Source organism: Macrobrachium nipponense, chromosome 8 (genome assembly GCF_015104395.2).
Source record: "Macrobrachium nipponense isolate FS-2020 chromosome 8, ASM1510439v2, whole genome shotgun sequence".
In the NCBI taxonomy this organism is placed as follows: Eukaryota; Metazoa; Arthropoda; class Malacostraca; order Decapoda; family Palaemonidae; genus Macrobrachium; species Macrobrachium nipponense.
Window position 1 is genome coordinate 3,941,657 of NC_087203.1, and position 24,234 is coordinate 3,965,890.

Consider the following 24,234-nt stretch of genomic DNA (forward strand, 5'->3'; position numbering starts at 1 on the left):
GAATCTATAGTTATAATTTAAATGAATATCCGTTACAAAATTGAGCAGCCTATGAATTGCCTTTTGGCTTTACATTTTCTTCTTTAGTCATAGACCAAGCTTCATTTTTACAAATTTATCATTGTAATACGATAATTAATTACACAACTGCAATATATCGGCTTACGTGACCAATAATAGAGTCAGTGCTGCTTTCATCATTGTCAATGTCAAAAGAAGAGAATTATGGACGTTGTCACCCAGGTCACTGTGTCGGCATATGAACACGAAGAAAACAACCTATTCATTATTATTGTCGGGATTTGCTCTTATGATGCCAAACTTCTGTTTTCAAGCGTCTGCATCAGCCCTGATCCCAAAAGAGGAGAACCGGAAGGGGACGAAGCTGGTGAAATATTGCCTGCCTGCTCCTCGTCTCTGGAAGCGTCGTTTTCTAAGTATGTGGCGTTTTCCTTTCTGTTACCCAGGCATATACTATATATCTGTCTCAGAGCTTTTGATTAAGATTTAGCATTCTTTAGAAGGCTGACTGTCAACACTTTGTCAGTTTCATGTTTTTTTTTCTAAATGTTAACGATTTTTAGCTCGTTTCAAAGTTTAATATCATTTCTGCTTTGGTTAATCTTAGAGAGTCAAAGAACGGTATACAATTTTTTCTACTTTTCGAAGAGCTCACCTTTACATTAGAGCTTTTGTCACTTTGGCTATTTTGTAACAAGCTACTGAATATTCTTTTTTTTAGGAAGGATTACAATATTCATTGCAAAATGCTGTCGTTCCATGAATCTCTTCAGTGATTTCTGAAATAATAAACAATGATTTTCAGTAGGTAATTCACCCAGGAATTTTATGCATCAGATGGGTTTCAACTGCTTATTTTGTGGGAGGCTGACTGCAACTACATAGCATAGAATCGAAGTATCCACTGGAAATCTAAGTGTATCGACTACGTTTCTGGATTGAATTTTTCATTTGTTACAACTTCGTTAGTTGGCTCTGTCTCTCATTAAAAATGAGATCTGACCAGAGAATTAATTGGATCTATAATTCTTATATTCAAAGTTTACAGCAGCCGGGATTTTTTAAAGCCTATTTGGAATTGGATGGTAATTATTGCTAGGCAGAGACTTATATTCTTTTTAGCTGTTAAAGCGCCCTTAACTAATATTCTAAAGAATAATATTTTCCGAAAATCTGAACTTTCATAAGAATTATTGAACCTCTTCTCAAAACTCAGAAATCTTTCCTGGAAAAAAAAAACGGATTCAGTTTTTGAAAAGCTAAAGACGAATTTCTTCCTGTGACAAACCAGAAGTTTGATATTCTAACCTCAAGGAATCTGTTTAAATGCCTAAGTAACATTCCAAGCAGTCATTTAGGAATTAATTCGTAATTACTACTGAATGGCTGAATCATTCTCCAAAAAAAGAATCAGTTTTTTTGAATTTCTCTACTGAGCTTTGAGTCACTCATCATAATCAATATTAGTCTATTCGTCAGTGAAGATTATCAATTATATACTTATCGGAGTATCAACTGTTGCAAATCCTTGCAATGAGCCGAATCATCATTAAGATTATCCAAGTTATCTGTTGGTGAATTGAATGATGAAATGGTCTCATACTTCTCCAGATAGCCATCCATTCATTCTTTAAGGAAAAGGGATAAAGCCTATTTCTCGGAACAAACTGGCTTTTTTTTTCTTTTGAGTTGTGACATTTAGCTTAACTTTGACGCAACAGCAAGTTAGCGATACTGAGATAGCATTAATGTAACTGGATAAGTGACAGCATTAACAACTTCCAAATTGTTATTGTGTTTTCCGTACTGTCAATATGATTGTTTTCATTCTGAATGTCTTATGCGTCACTAACAATGTATAAAGGTACGATAAATATAGTACTGATATCTTATTTCCTCTTAGTAGAATGAAAGAACTAACATTTTTCCTGTTTTAGTTATTTCAGGTAATTTCATTTAATTGTTGTGGATGCAGCTAATCGTTACTATTTATACTAACACCATTCTCTCTCTCTCTCTCTCTCTCTCTCTCTCTCTCTCTCTCTCTCTCTCTCTCTCTCTCTCTCCATTCTTCTCATTACTCCTTGGCATGATCACTTGTGCAGTAAAACAGAGAAGGAGAAAATGAACCAGATAAGAAAGAAAGCGCACGGGACCGATTGGAATGCAAGAGAAAAATATGACAAAATCGTAGAGACCTCAGATAACGAAGAGGAAGCCCATACCAAAAATGAAAGGACTAGTACGAGCCAAAACATTGAGCGGAAGAATAACAAAAATGCATCAGATCTCAGAGAGAAGAGAGAATGGTGCAGCAGTAGTGAAGGGGCTATCAGTGCCATGTTGTTAGGAGGATGTGATAGTGAAAGGAATAGGCTTATCGATTCTTGCGGGTCAGGAGCCCCCAATGACTTTGATGACGATAGTGACAATGAAATTCTGAACGTGCTCAAATACAATTATGACAGTGAGGAAGAGCTGGACATTCCAACCGAGGAAAACTTCTTGAAGTCCTCCACTTCGGTGAGTGGCGATGACGAGGCTTTAGACCAGATGAATTTTGGGAGACCCAGATCTGTCCATTTTGAGGACGAGATGTGGGAGGATGGAGAATATAAACTCAAAGACGACGCAGAAGTTCGACACGTTGGCGCCAAGGAGGAAATGCAAAATCACCCCAAACAGGAAGCAGCTTGTGTTAACAGGAGGTTTCAGGAAGGAGAAAATATCAGTACAGAAATTCAGCTGTCGAAGCTAGGTCGCCTTAGTAATGTCAAAAGTGCAAATAGAGAGAGTGTCAGGGAAATACTCCGGCGGAAACGAGAAGAAGCTGGAGATGTTTTTGAACAGGACGACAGAAGAAGGGTAGCCACATCGGTGGACAGACTATACGGTGGGAGCTGTGAAAATTTGTTTGAGGGAAGGGGACGGTCAAAGTCTCGTGAAAGACTCCAAAATGGTTATATTTGTGAGTATGGGAGCAGTGAATACATACCAAAGAAATCCGTGAGTGCTAAATGTGCTGTGGATTCAGGCAGAAATCAGCGAGCATCCCGATCGAGAAGTCCACCGAAAGGCCTGGGCACTGTCAAGGGAGACATGGCTTTTGTGCCTTTCACTGGATCTCAAAACAGCGCCGGGGTGATCATCTCTAGGAGGGACTACGTTATGTTCAGGTCCTTAGCAGAAAAACAAAATAAAGCAGCAGGAAGAATGGAGAGAGAACGCCATAAAATAACAAAGAATTCTAAGAGGAGTAACTTTTCAAAGTCTGGGAGTCAGAGGAGGTAACAGAATAATAACACATTCAATGCTTTATTTGGCTTAAGCATGTATGATTCAAGGAATGCTTTCTTGTTGCTTATGCATGCCCACCTCTCTTTTGATAATGAGGATACAGTATCACTGTAACAGCTTTCTTTTCAGTATAGTTGGGTTTAACTGAAGATTGTATTTCGTTTTATTTGGTTGTGACTTTGGTAACATATCCTCATCATTAATGTCACCAAAAGAACTATTCTGTTTTGCATGTCCAGTTGATTTTCTAGTAACTAACATATGAATCTTTGTAGCCTAAACTAAGAGACTTGCTACCCAATATTTTATGTAAATTTTCTTAATGTTTTTATAATACCAAAGGTGTTTAAGACAATCCCTTTTAAATAGGTTCTAGTAACTGCATGGATTTACATATCGGGAAGGTACTGTATAAAAGATTGATTTTCACCTGATGATTTTGTGTAGTGTCAGCTGTTTACCTCCTTGCTTGAAGTCTGACAGGATTGTCCTCCTTGGCAGACTCGAGGATGTCACCTATGATCCCTTCTCGGCAGCAGAACTCCAAATGCAATCACTGATGGGGCTGTCTCAATCACCTTCAAGTAAGGGGACTGGACTTGGGCCGGCTGGATTAGGATTAGGAATGTCTATGATGGAGTCAATAAGAATGGAAGGTACTGGAAGAGAATCACCAGATTTTGATTTTGACATGGGACTTGAAGAATTTGAAAAAGAATACCAGTCTACCAAAACCCAATCTCTTGGATATGGCTCCCCAAAACTGAGAACAAGAAAGGATGCCAAATCCTCAGTAAGTGGATTAGGTAAAAGAAGCGGCAGTTTAAGTGGGTTATCCCAGGAGCAAACAACACCTGGCTGTGATGTGGAATTGGATTGGTCTTGGAAAGACAATCCCAGTTCGTCCTCTGATTGCTGGAGGGCTGATACAGTATCCCCAACATTTAAAAAATCTTCATGGGCAACTCCAAGAGAAGCTAGAAACAATAATCAGAATCTCTTATCTTCAGTATCACAAGAAAACATATCCAATGATGCTCATAGATGGTCTTCTGCCCACGAATCATCTCGAGAATCTCGTAGTTGGTCTTCCCCTGCAAGAGAAACCACCTGGATGTCACTTACACATGACATACATAACTGGTCAGCTTCTGCTCAAGGTAATGACTCCTTGTCCTTACCATCACGTGATAGTCCAAAGAAGTCATCTCCAGCTCGCGAGATACGATATCAATCTCCCGATCGCAGTTCTCATGGTTGGATATCTCCTGCTCATGGCAGTCAGTCTTCCACTAATGATACTAACAGATTTTCTTCACCAACTCGTGATAGTGTTAGTGAATCTTCTGTTACAAATGATGCTCGTAGCTGGTCATCTCCAGCCCGTGACAGGCATTCTCCACCTCACGACAATTTTAAACCTTTCACTCATGATAACCATACCAGATCATCACTTGCAAAAGACTCTCAAAATAAAGTCTTTACTGTGGATGCTCAAGAATTGGTTTTGCCTACTCCTGATACTCACAGTAGGTTTTCAAGAAGTCACAATACTTATAGGTCTTCGCCTTCCAGAGATAAAGAGAATATTTTTAGTAGTGACAAACAAAAAGAAATTTTGCCTTCTTATGAATCACAAAGATTGTCATCCCCACTACAGAAATCAGTGAAAGATTCATCTTTTGGATATGATGCTTGCAGCTGGTCCTCTCCAACTCGAGAGAGACTCGGTGATTTACCTTTAGGATATAGTTGTTTGTCAGATATTTTAGGCAATAATAAAAATGAATCGTCTAAATTCCGTGAAATGTCGAGTTGGAAGTCTGCCACGGCGGAAAGACAAAAGGATTCTTCTGTTGACCGAGTCATTAATGCTGAGAGGCCCACTGAAGAGAGATGTTTTGCTATTGGAACAAGTTTTTGTGAGAGGTCTAGTGTATCACCAGTTCGTGATACTAACAGATGGGCAACTTCAGCGAAAGACGAAGGTGGTGTAAACACATCTTCCAATAATAAGAGGTTAGTCTTTATGCTTAATTGACTTCATTTATTGTACTTCTGTCAGCGCTTTTCAAAAAGGTAATGTTCTTTACTCTTTCAGTTATTTAATTTTTATGTAGGCTCACTGCTTACATTATAAAATTGAAGAGTTTTAGGTAGTGCATTATTTAGTCCATGTACATTTGAAGTGTTTTGTTATTCTTCCCGTGTGACTATTCATTGTGCCTATCATTTTATTAAGTTGTCTGAAAATGCGGCAAAATGGTACAAGAACCAGGGTACTTCTCTGTAAATAGGCCCAGAATGCTAACTAAAGATTTCATTATCATTACAATTGAGATAAAAACCTTACATATGAGTCATGTTAATGATTACGTCAGAATTTGATTTAGACTGTTTTCACTCACAGATGTACTGTATAGTTTTTTCATAACTGAGTACATGTTCAATTCTGAACTTTTCTTAATTTTTGTTGATTCATTATTTGCTTTGTCATTCCTGCAGCCAAAGTAGTTGGGGCGCTGGGGAGTCTTCATCTGGACTCTCTTCATTAAGCAAGCACTTTGGAGGAAGCTCAATAAACACTCAACAGAGCACTGCTTTGATGACAACTTCTGACGAAGGGTATAAAAAGAAGAGTGGGTTTGAAACGTATCGTGCCACCCAGGATTCCTTAGATAGCGACGTGAATTCTGCCAAAAAGGGCACTAATAGGCGAGTAGATTGTTAATGTTATGATAGGAAAAAGTAGTACTGACTATGTATGTTATTATTGAGGCATTTTCCAAATTCTGATGTTCAAAACAAATGAATCACAGAAGTAGCTCATAATTAAAGTTACTTTGTTGCTGGTGTTTATGAAATTTTCGAACGGTAGCTTAGTTTTAATTTTTTCTTTTAATTCAGGATCTCTCGAACAATTTTAATGTTGGAATTTCGATAGCCATTCCAGTTCATTTTAACTCCAGTTCATTTTCCAGCGGTGACGATTCACACCTGCGAGTCTCAAGTGGATCATCGTCAGATTCTTCCTCTTTGCCTCCCTTGTCCTCTCCAACTTTATCTACATCTGCACCGGGGAACCACACGGGAGATCCCGGAAGCTCAACTTCAGCCATGAAGATGCCAAGATTCTGTCATGAATGTGGTCACAAATATCCTGTACTTTTAGCAAAATTCTGCTGCCACTGTGGCTCTCGCAGAGCTAGTGTAGAGAATTGACAGTAGCAATCACATCCAAAATCTCATGAAGTCCACAAGAGGGAAGAACGTCAGGTTATCTTCATGTAGAAGAAAAGTGGACATTTTTATATTATTTTCCCTTGTTTTCATTTATATAACAGATGTTAATAACTGTGTTCTAAGTTAACAAGAATGTAATGAACAAAGTTTGCTGAGCATTTCTGTAGTGCTTTTTGAGCTAAAAGGGGAATAAGACTAACAACTTGATAAGGATTTACTCACTTTAAAGTTTCATGGCAATTTTTAAAATATTAAGATTTCTACTGCATGATTTTAGTGTTATTTACCTTCATATCTTTTTCAGGATACCATTTTTATCTGGAATATATTTCTTATCATTCATAAATACGTAAACAACATTTTTGCGTGTTGTACTCAGCATGTCACCTTTGGCAGCAAAACTATTTGCTATTTAGCTTAACCAGCAAAGGAAAATAGCTGTCTCCAGGAGCTAATCATCTCCAGTGAATGTTAAGAATACCAGTCTGTATAAAGACTGTAAATGTAAAGAAACAAAATAAATTTCCAAAAGAGTTCATCAGCATTCATTTAGCAAGTAAGCAAAAATAATTTGCTGGAAATTCATTAAAACGCATCTTTTTAACAAAACTAAGGACTAGTACTGCATGTTAAAAATCGGTGCTACTTTGGCTTATCTATGCGGCACCTACTACGAGGTGCTTTATAGTACATGCAAAACACCATAAGGTAGATGTAAATTAGACGCCCGCACGAAGATATCGATTATTGATGTAATTTGTCGACTATACAATATAGGAATGGGTGTACTATATAATACTTGATCCCCGAAGGAGGGACTAGGACTAAGCACGGCGTCCCAGGGAGCTTCCGTCATGTTTAGTACTAACACCTCAAAGTAGGTGACGCGCAGATAACCAGCCGAAGTGGCACCAACAAATCTTTACATAAAACTTTAACTCATCAAGTCCCGCTGCTTTTAAGAAACTATCGGGCTTCAGGTTACTGCGATTGACAAACTCAGTGAAATTATGGTGAGCAAATTTGGATTTTGATGTAATGTTATTGGAATTATTTCCTGTATTAATTAGTTTAGAACTGGAGCTGATAAACAATGTTTGGTGTTCTTATACACAGATTTGGACGCAGTCGTGATGTGATAAATTTATTCATTTTTTACTAATAACAGGGACAACAAGAAAAAGCACTTTGATAATTTTGGAGAGCTTATTAGTGCCGACGGCGTTTTGCAATACTAGTTCGCATTTCCGGGATTGGAAATGACACAAATAAGAATAATACAAATAATGAATATCACAGAAATATAAAAATTAACAATATAATCAATGAAATAAATACAATAAGATCTACCAGAACCAAGATAAAAAAAAAAAAGTCACTAAAAATTAAAAACGAGAAAAGAACATGTGAGGATTGGACTTAGGCAAGGAGAAACTCTTACTAACTTTATTGATGTTGTTGAAGATTAAGCTGGCTTTATGCCAGCACGGGCTCTTGCTCAAGAGCAGCCCGTATACTTTACTGATCAGAAACGGATAATATAAGGAGGCTGTGCGGACGGAAATGTAGTGTCCGTCGCGCGCGCGCGCACACAAGGGAACGGAGTCCTGCTGTGATTGTGCGTTCTCGCACCTACAAATATACATATAATTTAGCGTACAGGATACATATTTTGATGATATATATATTGGCGGAAAGGAAACAAACTAGTACATTTTGGTATATATGTGAGAAGGTACGTACAATGGGAGAACAGACACTTCGGTGGAAATGCCGACCTTACAAACACAACGTCAACAAACAGGCAGTTAAGCAATGAAAGGCTGTATGGAGGCAGTCTGGGTATTCGGTGAGGTTCGGTGGTTTTTATTTAAAACAGATTCTAAGGTGAGCAGTTCTTCCCTGTTTTGGGTGGATGAGGCAAAAGTCTTATAGTCCTCAGAATTAATTTGTCCTGCATTGTGGTGGGTGATTACATATATGATATATTCGATACTTCTGGCTAATACAGAACAAAAAAATTGACCAAACTCTACATAGTTGCACACCGCACTCCTCGCACTGTACAGTGTATATAACTAAGGAAATGAGCGGTTGGAAATTGAAAAGGCAGGAGAAACCCTCAGAAGAAAATACCCTAACGTTGCAACTGACGTAAACATTCTTTTTGATGAGGTGTCTGGTCTCCAGGAGTTCCTTCAGGGGAGCGGGTGGTGGGATACTGGAGGAACGGAAGAGAGAGGATACACCTCTCATTCAGAGATGGAGCTCAGTTATAAGCCATTTTCAACTAAATGAAATTCCACACATCAACATTGCTAGATGGGTATCCGTAGTAATCTATCTACCAGGTAGCAATGCCCCTGTTGAGAGGATTTTCCCCTAATGAAACCGGTTCACAGTCTCTACTGTGAAGGCCCTGCTAACAGTGAAGACCAACTTCTACCTGCAATGCCAGGATTTTATGGAGAAGCTGAACAAAAACAAACCTATACTTAAAAAGATACACTCCTCTGAGAAATACAGACCAATCAGAAATCAGAATACTTTCAATATTTCAAATCCAAACACTGTCCCCTTTAATTATGATCATTACGTCCTCTTATTTCCACTATTTTAGAATGCCAAGAATAAGGAGAAGGCCTTAGTTTGGGTGAAGTGTCTGGCTGATGCCTACTATTTGTAGCTGATTTTATGGGTGTTCTTGATCTCGACTACTTTGATCAGAATAAAACCTCATTGTTAATCAATTTACTCTACTTCTGTTTGCATTCTTTTTCTTCCATCTTACTGTCCACCTCTCTTAACAATTGAGTCAGTTCAACTGTGAGGTTTTCCTCCTGTTACACCTTTCAAACCTTTTCACTGTCAATTTCAGTTTCAGCGCTGAATAGCTTTAGGTGTTCCAGTACTTTGTATGCATGCCTAAAAATCTATATAAATAAGGTGACTAGAGTTCTCAGACAAAATTCGGGAACATTTTCGGTTCAGAGGCGTAAAAACCTCGAAAACATGACGTGATTTTGTCACTGAAAAGCTAAAACGGGGACACTGCCCTTACCATTCATAAAGCAGCATTCAAAAGTTTATATCACCCTATTTATCCTAAATTGCAAAGGAAATTAATTTCCTAGTCACCTTATTTATATAGATTTTTAGGCATGCATACAAAGTACTGGAACACCTAAAGCTATTCAGCGCTGAAACTGAAATTGACAGTGAAAAGGTTTGAAAGGTGTAACAGGAGGAAAACCTCACAGTTGAACTGACTCAATTGTTAAGAGAGGTGGACAGTAAGATGGAAGAAAAAGAATGTAAACAGGAGTAAAAGGAATAAAAAGGGTTGTAGCTAGGAACCGAAGGGACGCTGAAAAGAACCTTAAGTAATGCCTACATCCTCACCTCATGAGGTGCACTGACGGGGACTTCTGTCAATAGCTTTGCACGTTTAACAAAAGTTCTCTGTTCGCACTTGGAATGTAAATATTTTTAAGCAACGCTGGATGGCAAAGCTAGGCAAAGTTTGCACTTGAATCTGAAAAGACCCCTGAGTTAGAGTATTTTCTTGGAATTAATTTAGTTTACAGCAGGTATTTTTTCATCAAATAAATGACCTTTTTCCGAAAACATTTATTAAGGATGTTTAGGAACTTCGCTTATATACTCAGCTTAGTAACATTATACACTGATTGTGGCTCTGCCAATTTTAAGTAAAACAGTTTCCTCTAATCTATCAAAATATTTTGTCAGAAAATAGTGGTTTCTAAAGAAATTTTACCAAGAACTCGATTTCCTCAGAGGAGGCCATCCAGGAAGATGTCAGAGAAATTGCCTTGTGGAGGAGAGTAGATGCAGAGTTGAACTTAAAGTTAAAAAACACAAGAACTACAAACATTTGTGCCCAGACCTATGAATGTGCTTTTACGATATACGGTTGTACGAAAACCATGGATCTCTCTTGTCAATTTCAAATCTAAGAAGGAAAGACTTTTGTGCATCGTTCTCAACAGTAAACTTTATGTTAGGTTGCTGGAAATTAATAAAATCAAGGAGCTTATCCGAATCAAACTCATGTTTAAAATGAACAAACGTATCGTCAGTAATATAATGGGGTGGAAATTCATGGGGCATTATTCTAAAAAAAAAAATAAATAAATAAATAAAAAAAATAAAAAAAGTGTCCTCCAAAGTTTAATAAAAAGGGTGGTGAAAATAGGGCCCAGTGAACTGCCTATCACCATCTATCTTTTTGGCCTGTCTGTGAGAATAACCGTTGAAACCAAAGGTTGTATCCCGTCAAAATAGAATCTTCATAAAGTAAAAGTTTTTCTAAGACAATATTGACTGTCTCTTTCACATGAACATTGGTAAACAGGGCTCAACGTCGTCGAAACCAGCCACAAAGAGATGAGGGTCCTGTTTTGATTGATTGATTATGAAATTTAGGTCTTGAAGACCAAGTTTCTGAACCCATCTGGATTATTGAACGCCCTAGGGCAGTGGTTCCCAACCTTTGGCACTTTGAGGAACCCCTGAGACAATTTTTCTCATCTCAAGGAACCCCAATGTATATATATAGGCATTGAATACCCAATTGCACCGACTATAGTAGACTGGGATTGCTTTGACAAATTTTGTTCTATTTTAGTCTTGGGCGTGCAAGGAGCAACGGGAGTTCTGGTAGTGGTAACACAGTCTGTCCTTCTCAGAAATAATAAATTTTCAGTATCTGGTGGATTTTACACACACACACACATATACATATATACATACATACATACATATACATATATATATATATATACTATATATACATATACTATATAATATATATAATCTATATATATATATATTATATAATCACTTATAAATAATATATATATATATATATATATATATATATAAGTCATATCACATTACCGTGATTCATATACATACATCGAGCTACAAATGTCCTTTAATATCTAATTCACTCTACTTCGGAATTAATATATTTTCATATAAGCTTAACCGAAGGGGAATTCTATTAGGCGATAATAGAATTGCAGACTGATTTTCCTTTTGAAGCCACTTTGGGTTATATTCTGTTGACTCTGTCCGTAAGGGTTTTCAGCTGAAGCTTTAAAAGAGTAAGGAAGTAAGAAAGGATCCTTCATCATATTATACATTATACACACACACACGCACACACACACACACACACACACACACACACACATATATATAATAATATATATATAATATAATATAATATTATATATATATAATTATATATATATATAATATATAATAATATATAATAATTATAATATATATTATATATTATATATAATATATATATATTAGATATATATGATATGCTGATGAATAAATATAGATATATATATATTAATATATATTAATAATATATAAATATATATAATATATATATATGTATATTATATAAGTATATATATATATATTTATATTATATATATATATATATATCTACATATAAAAATATATAATATATATATATAGATAAATATCTTATATATAATATATATATATTTATATATAATCTACATATAATAATATATATAATATATTATATTAATATATATAATAATATTTCTGTGTGTGTGTGTGTATAATGTATAATATGCTGAAGGATCCTTTCTTACTTCCTTACTTTCTTTGAAGCTTCAGCTGAAAACTCTTATGGACAGAGTCAACAGAATATAACCCAAAGTGGCTTCAAAGGGGAAATCAGCCTGCAAAGAGAAACATAAAACCGACACACCTGAAATTCAGGAGACGTCATCGGAGACCAGGAATGCATTTGCTCCTTGTTTAGATATTTGAAGATCAGAGGGTCCCACATCTGCACTAGACAAAATATTCCACATTCAAGTTGTAACCAAGATAAGATTTTTATCAACTTTAGTAGCATTAAACATGATGCTAAAAACCGACACACTTTGCAGCAGCAGCAGCCTTCCTAGCACTGTAAACAAAGTCAAGTAAAGAGGAGTGACACATTTTATGCAACAAAGATAATAAACTTACTTCATGTCTATGATACAAGTCAACATTTACAGTTGGCAAAATAAACTTGACTGATCGCATAACTATCCTTGAGTTTGAGATGAGTCATCAACAGAAGACCGCATCCGAGAGCAGTACTCCAAACCAGGACGAAGAAAGAGTTACAACATTTAGATATAATGACTTCATCCTCATACATTCTAAAACATTTCTGCAAGATATCAACTTCCCAAGAAACGGAGGAACCAGTATTATGTATATGCTTCTACTGAAATAGGATATTGTTATTAACAATAATAACAATATCCTATTTCGAATATTAACAGTGTAATTCACATACAGTAAATTATTAAAACACTTTTCAGGTGCAAATGTAAATCCACATATCCTTTTATTGACCTAAAGCTTACACATAGCGTAAATATTTAAAGCTCGGGACGCAGTGTTACCATGCACAAACACCACAGGCGGGTGGACAGATGGAAAAAACCGAGTACAGTTACCTCACAACAGTCAGACACCAGAACCTTCATCACAAATACCAAACGACTGAATACTCTAAAGGCAACAGTGATCCCTTATAGAACTTAATAATTAAGTAAAAATCAGACTAAGTTCTTTAAAACAGGTGTGAGGTAACCTTAATTAAAGGGCATCACTCCTTCAACAATTCTAAATCTAAGTATTCCCCTGGTTCTAATTCACTTGAGGAAGACAGCACAATTACCAATTTATATATTTCTAATAAAACACATATACTGGTAGTAAATAAAACGCTCACAAAAATTTTAAATACAAAAATTTATTTCTAATTCAAACATTATAATGGTAATTCACAATCTCAGGGAAATTTGTTATTACTTGAAAACAAGTTTAATTAATTCTTGAATTAATTATTAAACCAATTTAAATCAAAGTTTATCAAGAAAATTAATTTATTCAAATTATAAAGCAATAATTAAATTGAAAAGAAATGAGAGAATACAGTAAAAATAGCAATCAAAATCGTAAAAAATAAAAATAAATAAGTGGAGGAGTGTGTATTATATGCTTCAATGTAAGAGATACCTAAGTTGTTCTCTCTCTCTCTCTCTCGCCTCTCTCTTCTCTCTCTCCCATATCTTTTATTTAATTTTTGTTTTGTTTTGTGCTTGATACCCCTTCTTCTCTGCTTTACCAACCTTCCAAAGCAACCCTTTCCTTCAGTTGGTTCCTCTACACAGCCTTACTGCCCCTCCTTTCCCATGACACCCAGCCTTCTTACCCCTCCCCACCTTGGAAACTTCACCGTCCTTTCCCAATGCCCCAGACCCTTTCTCAGTCTCTTCATGACTGTAAGCAGTCTTACCAACATTTGCCTTAGGCCACACAGCATTGCCAGCCATCAGAGAGCAAGTTTTCAAAATGTTTAAAATTTGTATAATGCATCTTTGGCTCCCTGGTCCGGTGTTGTTGGATAAGGTCGAGCATCGGATAATGAAGATCCAGATAATTAGAGCAAACCGGATCGCCATTAACCGAGACTGCTGATAACCGGGGATTGCCTTCACGTAATTTTGATGTATCTAGCTTAATCTCTTTGGTATCCTCTGATACCTTCTCTCTCTCTCTCTGTCTTATGTATGTCTCAACTAGGAATTATACATTATTTAAACATTATCTTTAAGCCAACTTAAATATGTAGGAATCTGAACATAAAAATATATATTTTATAGCATTATACACAGTTTCTGAGGAGAATTAATTGTATTACCAAAACCATAATACAAAACACACAGTTTAAGGTTCCTCCCCCAGGCTGTTAGTTATCCCGGGGCTGAATCCAACAATTCACAATGGGATAAATAATCAGCAACTTCATTGTTGCTACCAGATATGTGCTCAACTTTTAAATTATACTGTTGCAAGCACAAAGAACACCCCAAGTGCCTCAGTAGCGTGATCGGTATGGTCTTAACCTGCCACCTCGGTGGCCGTGAGTTCAATTCTCGGACATTCCATTGAGGTGTGAGAAATGTGTATTTCTGGTGATAGAAGTTCACTCTTGACGTGGTTCGGAAGTCACGTAAAGCTGTTGGTCCCATTGCTGAATAACCACCGGTTCCATGCAACGTAAAAACACCATACAAACAAACAAACAGACCACCTGGTCAGTCTCTTTTTCAATGCTGTGATTAAGGCTACAGTTTCCTTTTCAATAGTTGCATAGTTTTTCTGATGCTTTTTCAGCTTTGAAGACAGGAAACACACAGGGTGTAAAATGTTACTTTCGTCTTCTTGAAGTAGAACAGCTCCAACTCCACAATCAGAGGCATCAAGTTGTATCTCAAATTTTCTTATTAAAGTCTAGAGCTTGAAGCACTAGGCTTGAAGTTAAAATGGCTTTTACCTTCTCAAAGGATTCTTGACATTCTGGAGTCCAAACAAACTTAGCTTTGAAACTAGTTAAGTCTGTCAAGGGGGTTACTATGGCTGAAAAATTTGGACAGAAACAACGATAGAATCCAGCCATGCTCAAAAATCTTTGTAGCTGTTTCCTAGTAGTAGGTGGGGTAGCCTTACAGATACCTTCTAAATTAGCATTCACTGGAGCGAGAAGGCCTTTCCCAACTTCAAACCCAAACTCACTCTTCTCTAGGTTAACTGTTTGTCCTGCCTCTTGTAGTTTCTTGAAAACTTTCTTCAGGATCTGCAGATGTTCTTCCCATGTTGTGGAGTAAATGTCTATATCATCAAGGTATACACCTACTCCTTCAATAGCCTTGCAGTTGATCCATCACTCGTTGAAATATTACAGGTGCATTCATCAGACCAAACGGCAGAACAGTATACTGATACAATCCAAAATGAGTAATAAAAGCTGACAGCAACTTAGCATTTTCATCTAAGGATATCTGATAATATCCCTTCAATAAGTCTATCTTGGAAACAAACTTGGCTTGCCCAATATTATCAAGTAACTGATCTATAAAAGGCAAGGGATAATTGTCAGCCACACCGATGGAATTCAGTTTCCTATAATCAGTACACATCCTAAAGGAGCCATCAGGTTTCTTCACTAACACACATGGAGAACTGTATTGACTTGAACTGGGTTCTGTTAATCCTTTTTGCAGCAAATACTCAACTTCTTTCTTCAAAACATCTGGATGATATGATGATAAGCGATAAGCTCTTTGCTTGAATGATTGTCCATCTTCTTGGATCTTGATTTCATGTTTGGTCAGATTAGTAAATTACATCTGGGTACATCTGCAAAAATTTATGTGAAGCTTCTAATCACTTCACTCAATTCCTCACCTTGTTCAACATTCAGATGTTTAAGTTTATCCTTCAAATTTTCCAAAATTAAAAAATTATTCATCCTGCTTTCAGCTCCCAATTCATAGACTTCGTCGTCTTCAGTGGATGAAGTTGTCTGTTATTGACACAGTTTCAGTTTATGAGATGTAAGGTTTCAAGGGGTTCACATGTATCTTCCTTTGTCGTTTTCTTCTTTCTGGTGTTTCAGTCACATAAGTTCTATAACTTAACTTCTTAATTATTTTGTAAGGACCTTGAAATTTATTGGTAAGGGGAAATCTCTTGACTGACAGAAACACTAACACTTGTTGACCAATGCTAAAACTTCTTAGCTTAGTCTTCTTCTCATATTTCCTTTTTATTTTCTCTTGACTTACTTTTAAATTTTCTAAGGAGAATTTTCTAATCTCTTCCAACCTTTTCCTTAAGTTTTTCACATACTCTCCTTGAATTTCCTCTTGATTTTCTTCCCAATTTTCTGCAAGAATCTTCAATGGTCCTCTCACTTCTCTTCCAAAAATCATCTCATTAGGTGAACATCCCATGCTTTCTTGATAAGCATTCCTAACAACATTAAGGGTAAACCAACATCCCGTTCTTTTCCTGACTCAGAACAATACTTTGTCAGCATACTCTTCAATGTCTGGTGGAACCATTCCAAGGCTCATTGAGTTTCTGGATGATAAGCAGTTGATAACTGTTGTTTCACCCCTAACAAGTTCATCACACCCTGGAATAACTTGGAAGTAAAGTTCGTTCCTCTGTCACTGTACAATTTCTGGCATCCCAAACTTTGAGAAAAACTCCAATAGTTTCTCACAACTATCTTGGCAGATATGTTTCTAACAGGGATTGCCTCAGGATATCTGGTAACAGAACACATTAATGCCAACAGATATTAATTTCCCTTCTTCGTCTTCGGAAGCGGTCCAACCATACCTATAATTACCTTGCTAAAAGGTTCTCCTCTAACTTCTATAGGTTGTTGGAGAGCTTTCTATATGATTTCATTTGGTTTTCCAGCTATCTGGCAGGTATGTCACTCCCGACAGAGTCTGCTAACATCTTTATGAAGTCCAGACCAGAAAAAATATTTCACGATTTTCTCCACAGTCTTTACGATTCCCATTCAGCATTTCCAGGTATTTCTGAATGTCTCTGCTTCCTCATCAGCAAACCTTCCTTCAGATAATAACAGGTAGGAGTTTGTTTCATCTCTTCTTGATCAACAACTTTGAAAAACAGATCAGCTAACGATGCATCCTTCTTCTGCAAATCCATTAGCTTTTCTTTTGTCACCTGTCCAACTTCAAGGGTTGAACTTTCACTATCTGCTAATTCAGCCATTGTAGTTTCACTACTATTTTTAGGAACTCTCTGACTACTCGGAGTCTCTTCAGGAACAACAGATTCCTCTTCATCTTTTTGGGAAATCCCTTTCTTGCGTTCAATCTCCATGGGAAGCATCTCCTTCCCCTGAAAACAATCCCTCTAAGTTCAAAGATCCTTCACTTGATCCTTCTTGGGTGTGCAAATCCTCAGTTTCTTCACCAACAGGCGTAATCTTCCTCATACTCCTGGTAGTAACACAACTAGGGAACAGATGGGGATTATTCTTCTCTAACTCTACCATAGGACTTAATCCTCAATGGTTTGTCTGTCACTAAAAGGACAAGGAACAAATGGCACACCACCAACTTCATTTCCCAACAGAACATGTACACCTTCTACAGCCAGTGAGTCCTTCACAGCAAAATCAACACTCCCTGTCACCAATTCACACGACAGGTGTAAGCGGCCTATGGGAGTTACCTCCTCTCCACCTATACCCTTCAAAATAACTGAATCTCCATTGAGATTCTACTCCAACAGTGGGTGAGCACCACGTAACACCACACCATGGTTACTCCCTGTATCATGTGAAATCTTGACTGGTACCTACACTCTCTTCTTGAGTTGCCAGGGTACTCTCATAGATATATTATGACTTAAAAACCTCCAAACTTCCCAGCCACTCGCTGCTTGAGGTTTACACTTCCACTTGTTGCTAAACACTCAGCTTGTTAAGTTTCAGTCTTCCCTGTAGTCTGATTCCCTCGTGATGAGGAAACAAGACAGAAATGGGTTCATCGTTGTAAAGCATATCTCAGTTCTAGTCAATTTATGCATCAACTTAGTGCAGCTCAGTAAAAAGTCTACTGTAACTCCGTAAATAGGTAGTATTCTGTACTCCTATAATTGCTAAAAGTATTACATACTAATGAAATACTCATTTTAATTCTTTGCACAGAATGAATGACAAATTTGAAGGGTTTGCTAAAAATATTAAATAAAATAAATAATCAGTGTTTTCATTGTACATAATTAATTTTAAGCAAAAATCTCGTAAGGGCTTGCTAAAAATATTCAATACTGAATTATATTATCACTTTTTCTTTTTTGTACACAACGTATGAAAAGTAAAAATCAAAAGCAAAAAATATTAAATAAAAAAGTTTTTACATATTTGTACACAATGAATGACAAAGTACCACCAATCAGTTAAGGACATCTGGAAGGTTTTATCAAAACGGAATCCACCTCAGAAAGGAAATTTTTTTTACTACAGCTTATCAAGTACACCTTGAAAAACAACCCTATTCAAATTAGCTACTGACAGGATGAGTTTGTCGGGTAACTATTTTGGTTACGGTGGGCTAACTTAGATCACCAAAACAACAATACCGTAGGTTTCCTTAGGTTTCCTCCACACTAGGAAACATTGTTTACAGCATAAGTTTGCAAACTGTTTGCAAACACTTTTTTACCGCATATTTGTTTCCCATCCAGAATGGAAAACATTTAGTGTTACTATGTGCATTTGTATATATACACATGTACATATATATGTATGTTATATATATATATATATATATCTATATATATATTTATATATATTATATATATATATATATATATATATACTATATATGTGTGTGTACATGCATAATACATGCATACACACACACACACACACACACACACACACACACACACACAACACACACATATATATATATATATATATATATATCTATATATATATATATATATATATATATATATGTATGTAGATATGTATATTTGCATCTATTTTCAATTCTGCCAGAAGCAAGTCAGCTTGAAACGCTCCTTTTTCTAAAAGCATCCTTACCTATCTCTTTTTCTTTCTCTTATCCCTCCTCAAGTGCATTAAAATGGCCAAGTAGAATACAGAAGCTACTGCACCGACAATCATCCTGACGACAATTGAGGTTGAAGTCTGGACAGGAAACATTGCTTGCAAATGTTCTGGAAACAGTGTGCGAACTGTTTGCAAACATTGTTCGCAGACAATGTTTCCTAGTGTGGACAGGCTTTTGAGGGCACATTTAGCTCTTGGCATAATTTAATGAATGAAGCTGATAGGGTCCCTGTAAATAGTAGGGACTATATCAGTAATTTGAGTGCTTCCAAACCCAGTTCAGCATAGTATTAAACGAAAACAAGGGTATTTCAAAAGTCGTTAGGCCAAAATTAAATAAAATTTAGGCAGAATAAATGTCCTGTATTTGAGTTACTTTTTGCGTTTACTCATAGAGAGAATAAATCTATTTTGGTTATTTAATCATTGCATTGACTGGCGAAGATATTTCATTTAGTTTTTGTTTTGAAGGATACAACATTCTTTAAGCCAAATTGAACACTTATTCTCAGTAAACATCGAGGGTTTGAGTTACTTTTTCTGTCTGCCAAGGGAGAGAATAATCCTCAAGTTGATTTTTATTATTTCATTTAAACATTTCTTATGGTATCTATGTTTCATTTATCATCTGACTTGAAGGTAAATATCAATTATAATAATTGCCTGAATTATCCCATGCTCTTGTCCGAATCATCACCATGGGTAGGAATGATTGGGACATTTTGGACATTTTTATTTGGAGATATATAGCTTCAAGTATAGTAAGTAAACGACTTACCACATCCACTCGTAGATGTAGGATGATGAGGCTACACATTGACATGTCAACGACATCTCTGCTCCTTAAACTCTTATTTCTAGATAGAAAAAAAAAGTGTCTGAACCATCACCGCTCTCCCCTACATTCCAAAGAGGCATTTGAAGTAAATCCAAAAGTATATCCAAAGAGACGTTTCAAGTAAATCCAAAAGTATATTCCAATGAGGCGTTGGAAGTAAATCCAAAAGTATATCCAAAGAGGCGTCTGAAGTAAATCCAAAAGTATATCCAAGGAGTCGTTTGAAGTAAATCCAAAAATCACCGATAGTAATTAGGCTGAGAGATCAACTGACGCTTCCAGTCTCAACTGACGCTTTCAGTCGCAAGCATCTCCAACAAAGCCACGGCGACAGCACCACTTGCTCACAAATATGTGAAAGACAGAATGGTCATTAGTGGCAATCAACAGAAAAACTAACCACCGGGAGGAGGAAAGCAAACTAGTTGAATAATACAAAGTTTTTACACATCAACAACTAATAATAAAAATATCGCAACAAAGTACAACAACACACACACACACACACACGCACACGCACACACACACACACACACACACACACACACACACACATATATATAATATATATATATATCATATATATATATATATATATATCTATATATATTATATATTATTATATATGTATATATCTTATATATATATACATATATATATATTTATATATATATAGATATATATTATATATATATATATATATATAGATAACATATATATATACATAGATTTATATATAATATATATATATATGTATATATATGTATATTGATATAAGGGTATAATTGCTGAAATATAATTGTTAAAATATATTTTGCATTCTAATTGACATCCGATTGAACCTATCTACATGGCCTATCTAAATGGCCCATTAAGAGCCAAGAGAAACTTATTGAGATCTTCATGAGACTAAAATCTTGACACTTACTCATTAATGAAATCAGTATGTCCCACTTACTCTACAGTCTGTCCCCTTTCAGTACAACTGGCCACGTGGTCCTTAAGGGAACACTAACATAAATCACAAGTTCACAAAAACAGCTTAACATCAAAATTAACTACAGAAATCGGGAACACAAAGAAATCAAACTTCCCTGCATATACGGCCTTACCCAAACTAAACTTAACGTCTTCAAGACACTACTATTATTACTTACAAAGACCAAGTGGGCAATGATCTGCCAGCAAAACAAGAGCACAACCACAACATGTCTTCTTCTACCAATCTCAGGAAGGAAAGTGACGCCACCTCGATCGTGGGGACGCTATCTGGGTCACCAGTTAGGCTTTTCCTCAGTGTATGCTTTTATTAATCTGGCAATATTGAGGACTACTCCAGTACAATTATATATCAATATGAAATGCAGAACAAATCCCCACGACTCTGCTCAATTACCAGTCCAAAAACACGCACAAAGTACTCTAACCAGAGAAGGAACCACCATTCTTGCCGTCTGCTTTCTTCTCCCATATTTCGTGCTACGAACATGACAGAATCGACAGAAAATGCTGCTATAATTTTTTTCACAACAGCCTTGATAATGCCTTGGTGAGAGCATTGACCTGTATTGCTTGCTTTGATGATTGACGTACATGTTTCCATTGATTATTACCTGTGTTGCTTTGTTGAGATTAGCATTGAAACGAGTGATCATTCAGTAGGGAATTGTTTTGTTGTCGTTAACTAGATTCAATCATAGCATTGCAAATGAGCCTAGACCACAGCCAGGAAGACCCATTCGTCCTGCCTCGCCTGTCTAGACCTCCCCTTTAATCTAAGTTTCCTCACTTCCTGAGGTGCGGAGGATATCATGAAAAAATGATGGCAATATTTTCTCTCAACTTGATTCCGTCATGTTCGGAGCACAAAATATGGGAGAAGAAAGCAGATGGCGGGAACGATGGTTCCTTCTCTGATTAGAGTGTTTTGTGCGAGTTTTTTAAATTGGTAATTAAGCAGACTTGTGGGAATTTGTTCTGCATTTCGAATTGAAATATACTTTTTATTGGCATTGCCAAAATAATGATGTACATCGATATCACTACTAAAAAAACACTAATGAATAAAAGAAAAGTATGACGGGGAATAATCTAGTCGGGACCAGTAATGAGAGAATTTCAGATGCTGCTGTCTCAAAGGCTGCTGTGGCGGGAGTGACGCTTCTCCAGCAATTCTGGTAGAATTTGCGCTGTTTCAAAGGTGTTGTTCGGCGGAGGGACGCTTTCAGCAAGTCTAGTAGAATTTGCGCTGCCAGTTAGGCTTTTATCATTCCTTAAATTTATTCCCTGACCCCAATAGTACATTGCTAACATAATCTACAATCTGAAACTACACAAGGGCGAATCTCTCACGACCCGGTTGGATGTAGCTTTTAAACAGAAATGATTACACTCACATACACAAGGAACCATCGCTCGTTTGCCGATAGCCAACTGTTCTATAACTTCTGTGGTGGAATCCAGTCGTGGATAAAGACTGCACTCGATTTTTCACACCACAGATCACAAATTTACGCAGAGATTAGATCAAACCATCACACAGGCTCTTGATATCAAATGAATCTTGGCTATGGAAGTAATGACATGAGCTAAAGTATTTCTTACCTCTATAAGGTACCCTGAGAAAGAGGCAGAAGCATGCTCCGTAAGCCTCGTTGTCACATCTCATTTCACTCAAAATCTCTAGATTGGTTAATTTATCAAAGTTTTAACCTAATTTACTACAACAATGATTGTTCCAGTAATTTATGTATGACAGTTTATACAATTAATCTCGATGCCAAGGATTTTTCCACTCATATTTGCACACAAGAAGAACCACAAACCCGGCTACCTGTATCATTCCTCTGCTCATTAATCCTGAACGTTGTGAAGAATTGTCAGGGAAAAAGAAGATCCAGTCTTTTTTCGTGACACTGAGTGGAAAAGAAACAAATTAGAATAAAGGAATGAAATGACAAAACTATAGGTAAAAAGCAAGTTTTCTGTACTACATATATTAATGCTGTATGAAAAACTCAGCCATAGCCAATGTAAGGCCCCGTCCACAAAGACGAGCTCTGCTCAGTAAACTTTGCCTTTTTGCGGGTTACGCCTGTCGTACGCATTTATGCTGCTGTCCAAACACCGCTGGTTGGATAGTGAGAGCCTGGCAGTGACTTTGATGTACTCTGACATCATTTTTCTGCTATTAGGTGGAAATGGTTGTTTAAAGGGATAAGTGTGTATTTTAGATCATTACATTATATTGAGGAACACACACATTTATAATTATTCATGTTATATATGTATACGAGGCAGCCCGCAAAGATGCATCCATGCCCCAGCATGACACATGGCATCAAGAGCCACGTGTGGCCAATGTGGAGACAGACCCCAGCTGCCCCCAGTCCAAGTATGCAGTTGTGAAGAGTAATGAGAGGGCCTTGGTTTCCATCAATGCTAGTGTGTGTGGGAACTGTGGAGTGCAGCAGGAGCCCAGAAAGCAGTTGTGCCCAGCGAGAAATAGTGTTTGTCATGGCTGTAAAAAAATTGGCCACTTGAAACGGTTTTGTAGGAGCAAGAAGAAGATGGTGAATGATGCCCCTGCTTCATCAGTAACACTGGGGCAGTCACTGCCAGGTACAACTCAGTTTGTAACCTACTATACAAGTGGTAGTGTCCTCATCAATGCATAGGCCTAGGCCTAAGGGTCACAGCCTTGTACAGGCTGTGGTAGAAATGGGCCCAAGTGTGTGTTGCAGGCCCTACCCTGCTGTTGACCCTCATTGAAAGGCCTGCCCTTTCACGATGCTGTGGGGCCCTACGCGATGTTGCCAACATTAGATTGTAGTGTATGGGGACTGCCGCTCTTCGCGTTCTACAGTGACAGGACATCCGTCCAAGAAGTGTACTTCATCAAGTCTGCAAGGTCATTCTTTCTTTCATTGGCTGCTTGTAAGGACCTTGGCCGCGTGCTCCAGTTCTTTCCCCATCACTTACCGGTGTCAGAAAGCCTCACACTAGAGCATGAGGTACCCATGCTCATTGGGCAGTCCCTGCCTAAAAGCCCTCATCATGCCCTTTCTGCCAGTGGAGGACAATGTCCCAAAGTTGGAGCAGTGGCTTGCGCCATTTATTGTCATCGACATTCAATACAGAAAGGGAGCCCCTCCCTGTCATGGAGGGCAAGCCGCACCATATTCATCTACTGCCCGGGGTGACCCCCTATGCATGCTACACCCCAGCATCAGTGCCAAAGCATTGGGAATCAGAAATAAAGATGCGGTTGAACCAGAATGTC

At 37.1% G+C, this 24,234-nt stretch overlaps 1 protein-coding gene across 8 annotated transcripts in view; it reads left to right on the top strand.

The window, feature by feature from the left end:
- Positions 1–6,829, top strand: part of LOC135222589 (filaggrin-like) — a 138,154-nt gene extending 131,325 nt beyond the window's left edge. For 6 of the 8 annotated variants that reach the window (XM_064260662.1, XM_064260666.1, XM_064260664.1 and 3 more), the window contains 5 exons: positions 336–437; positions 2,127–3,308; positions 3,820–5,337; positions 5,824–6,033; positions 6,300–6,829. In XM_064260662.1, coding sequence (XP_064116732.1) covers positions 336–437; positions 2,127–3,308; positions 3,820–5,337; positions 5,824–6,033; positions 6,300–6,540 — 3,253 coding nt within the window. In that variant the 3' untranslated portion in view covers positions 6,541–6,829. The remainder of the gene's footprint in view (positions 1–335; positions 438–2,126; positions 3,309–3,819; positions 5,338–5,823; positions 6,034–6,299) is intronic. The other 2 variants (XM_064260670.1, XM_064260669.1) reach the window with 2 other exon arrangements.
- The last annotated feature ends 17,405 nt before the right edge of the window (positions 6,830–24,234 follow it).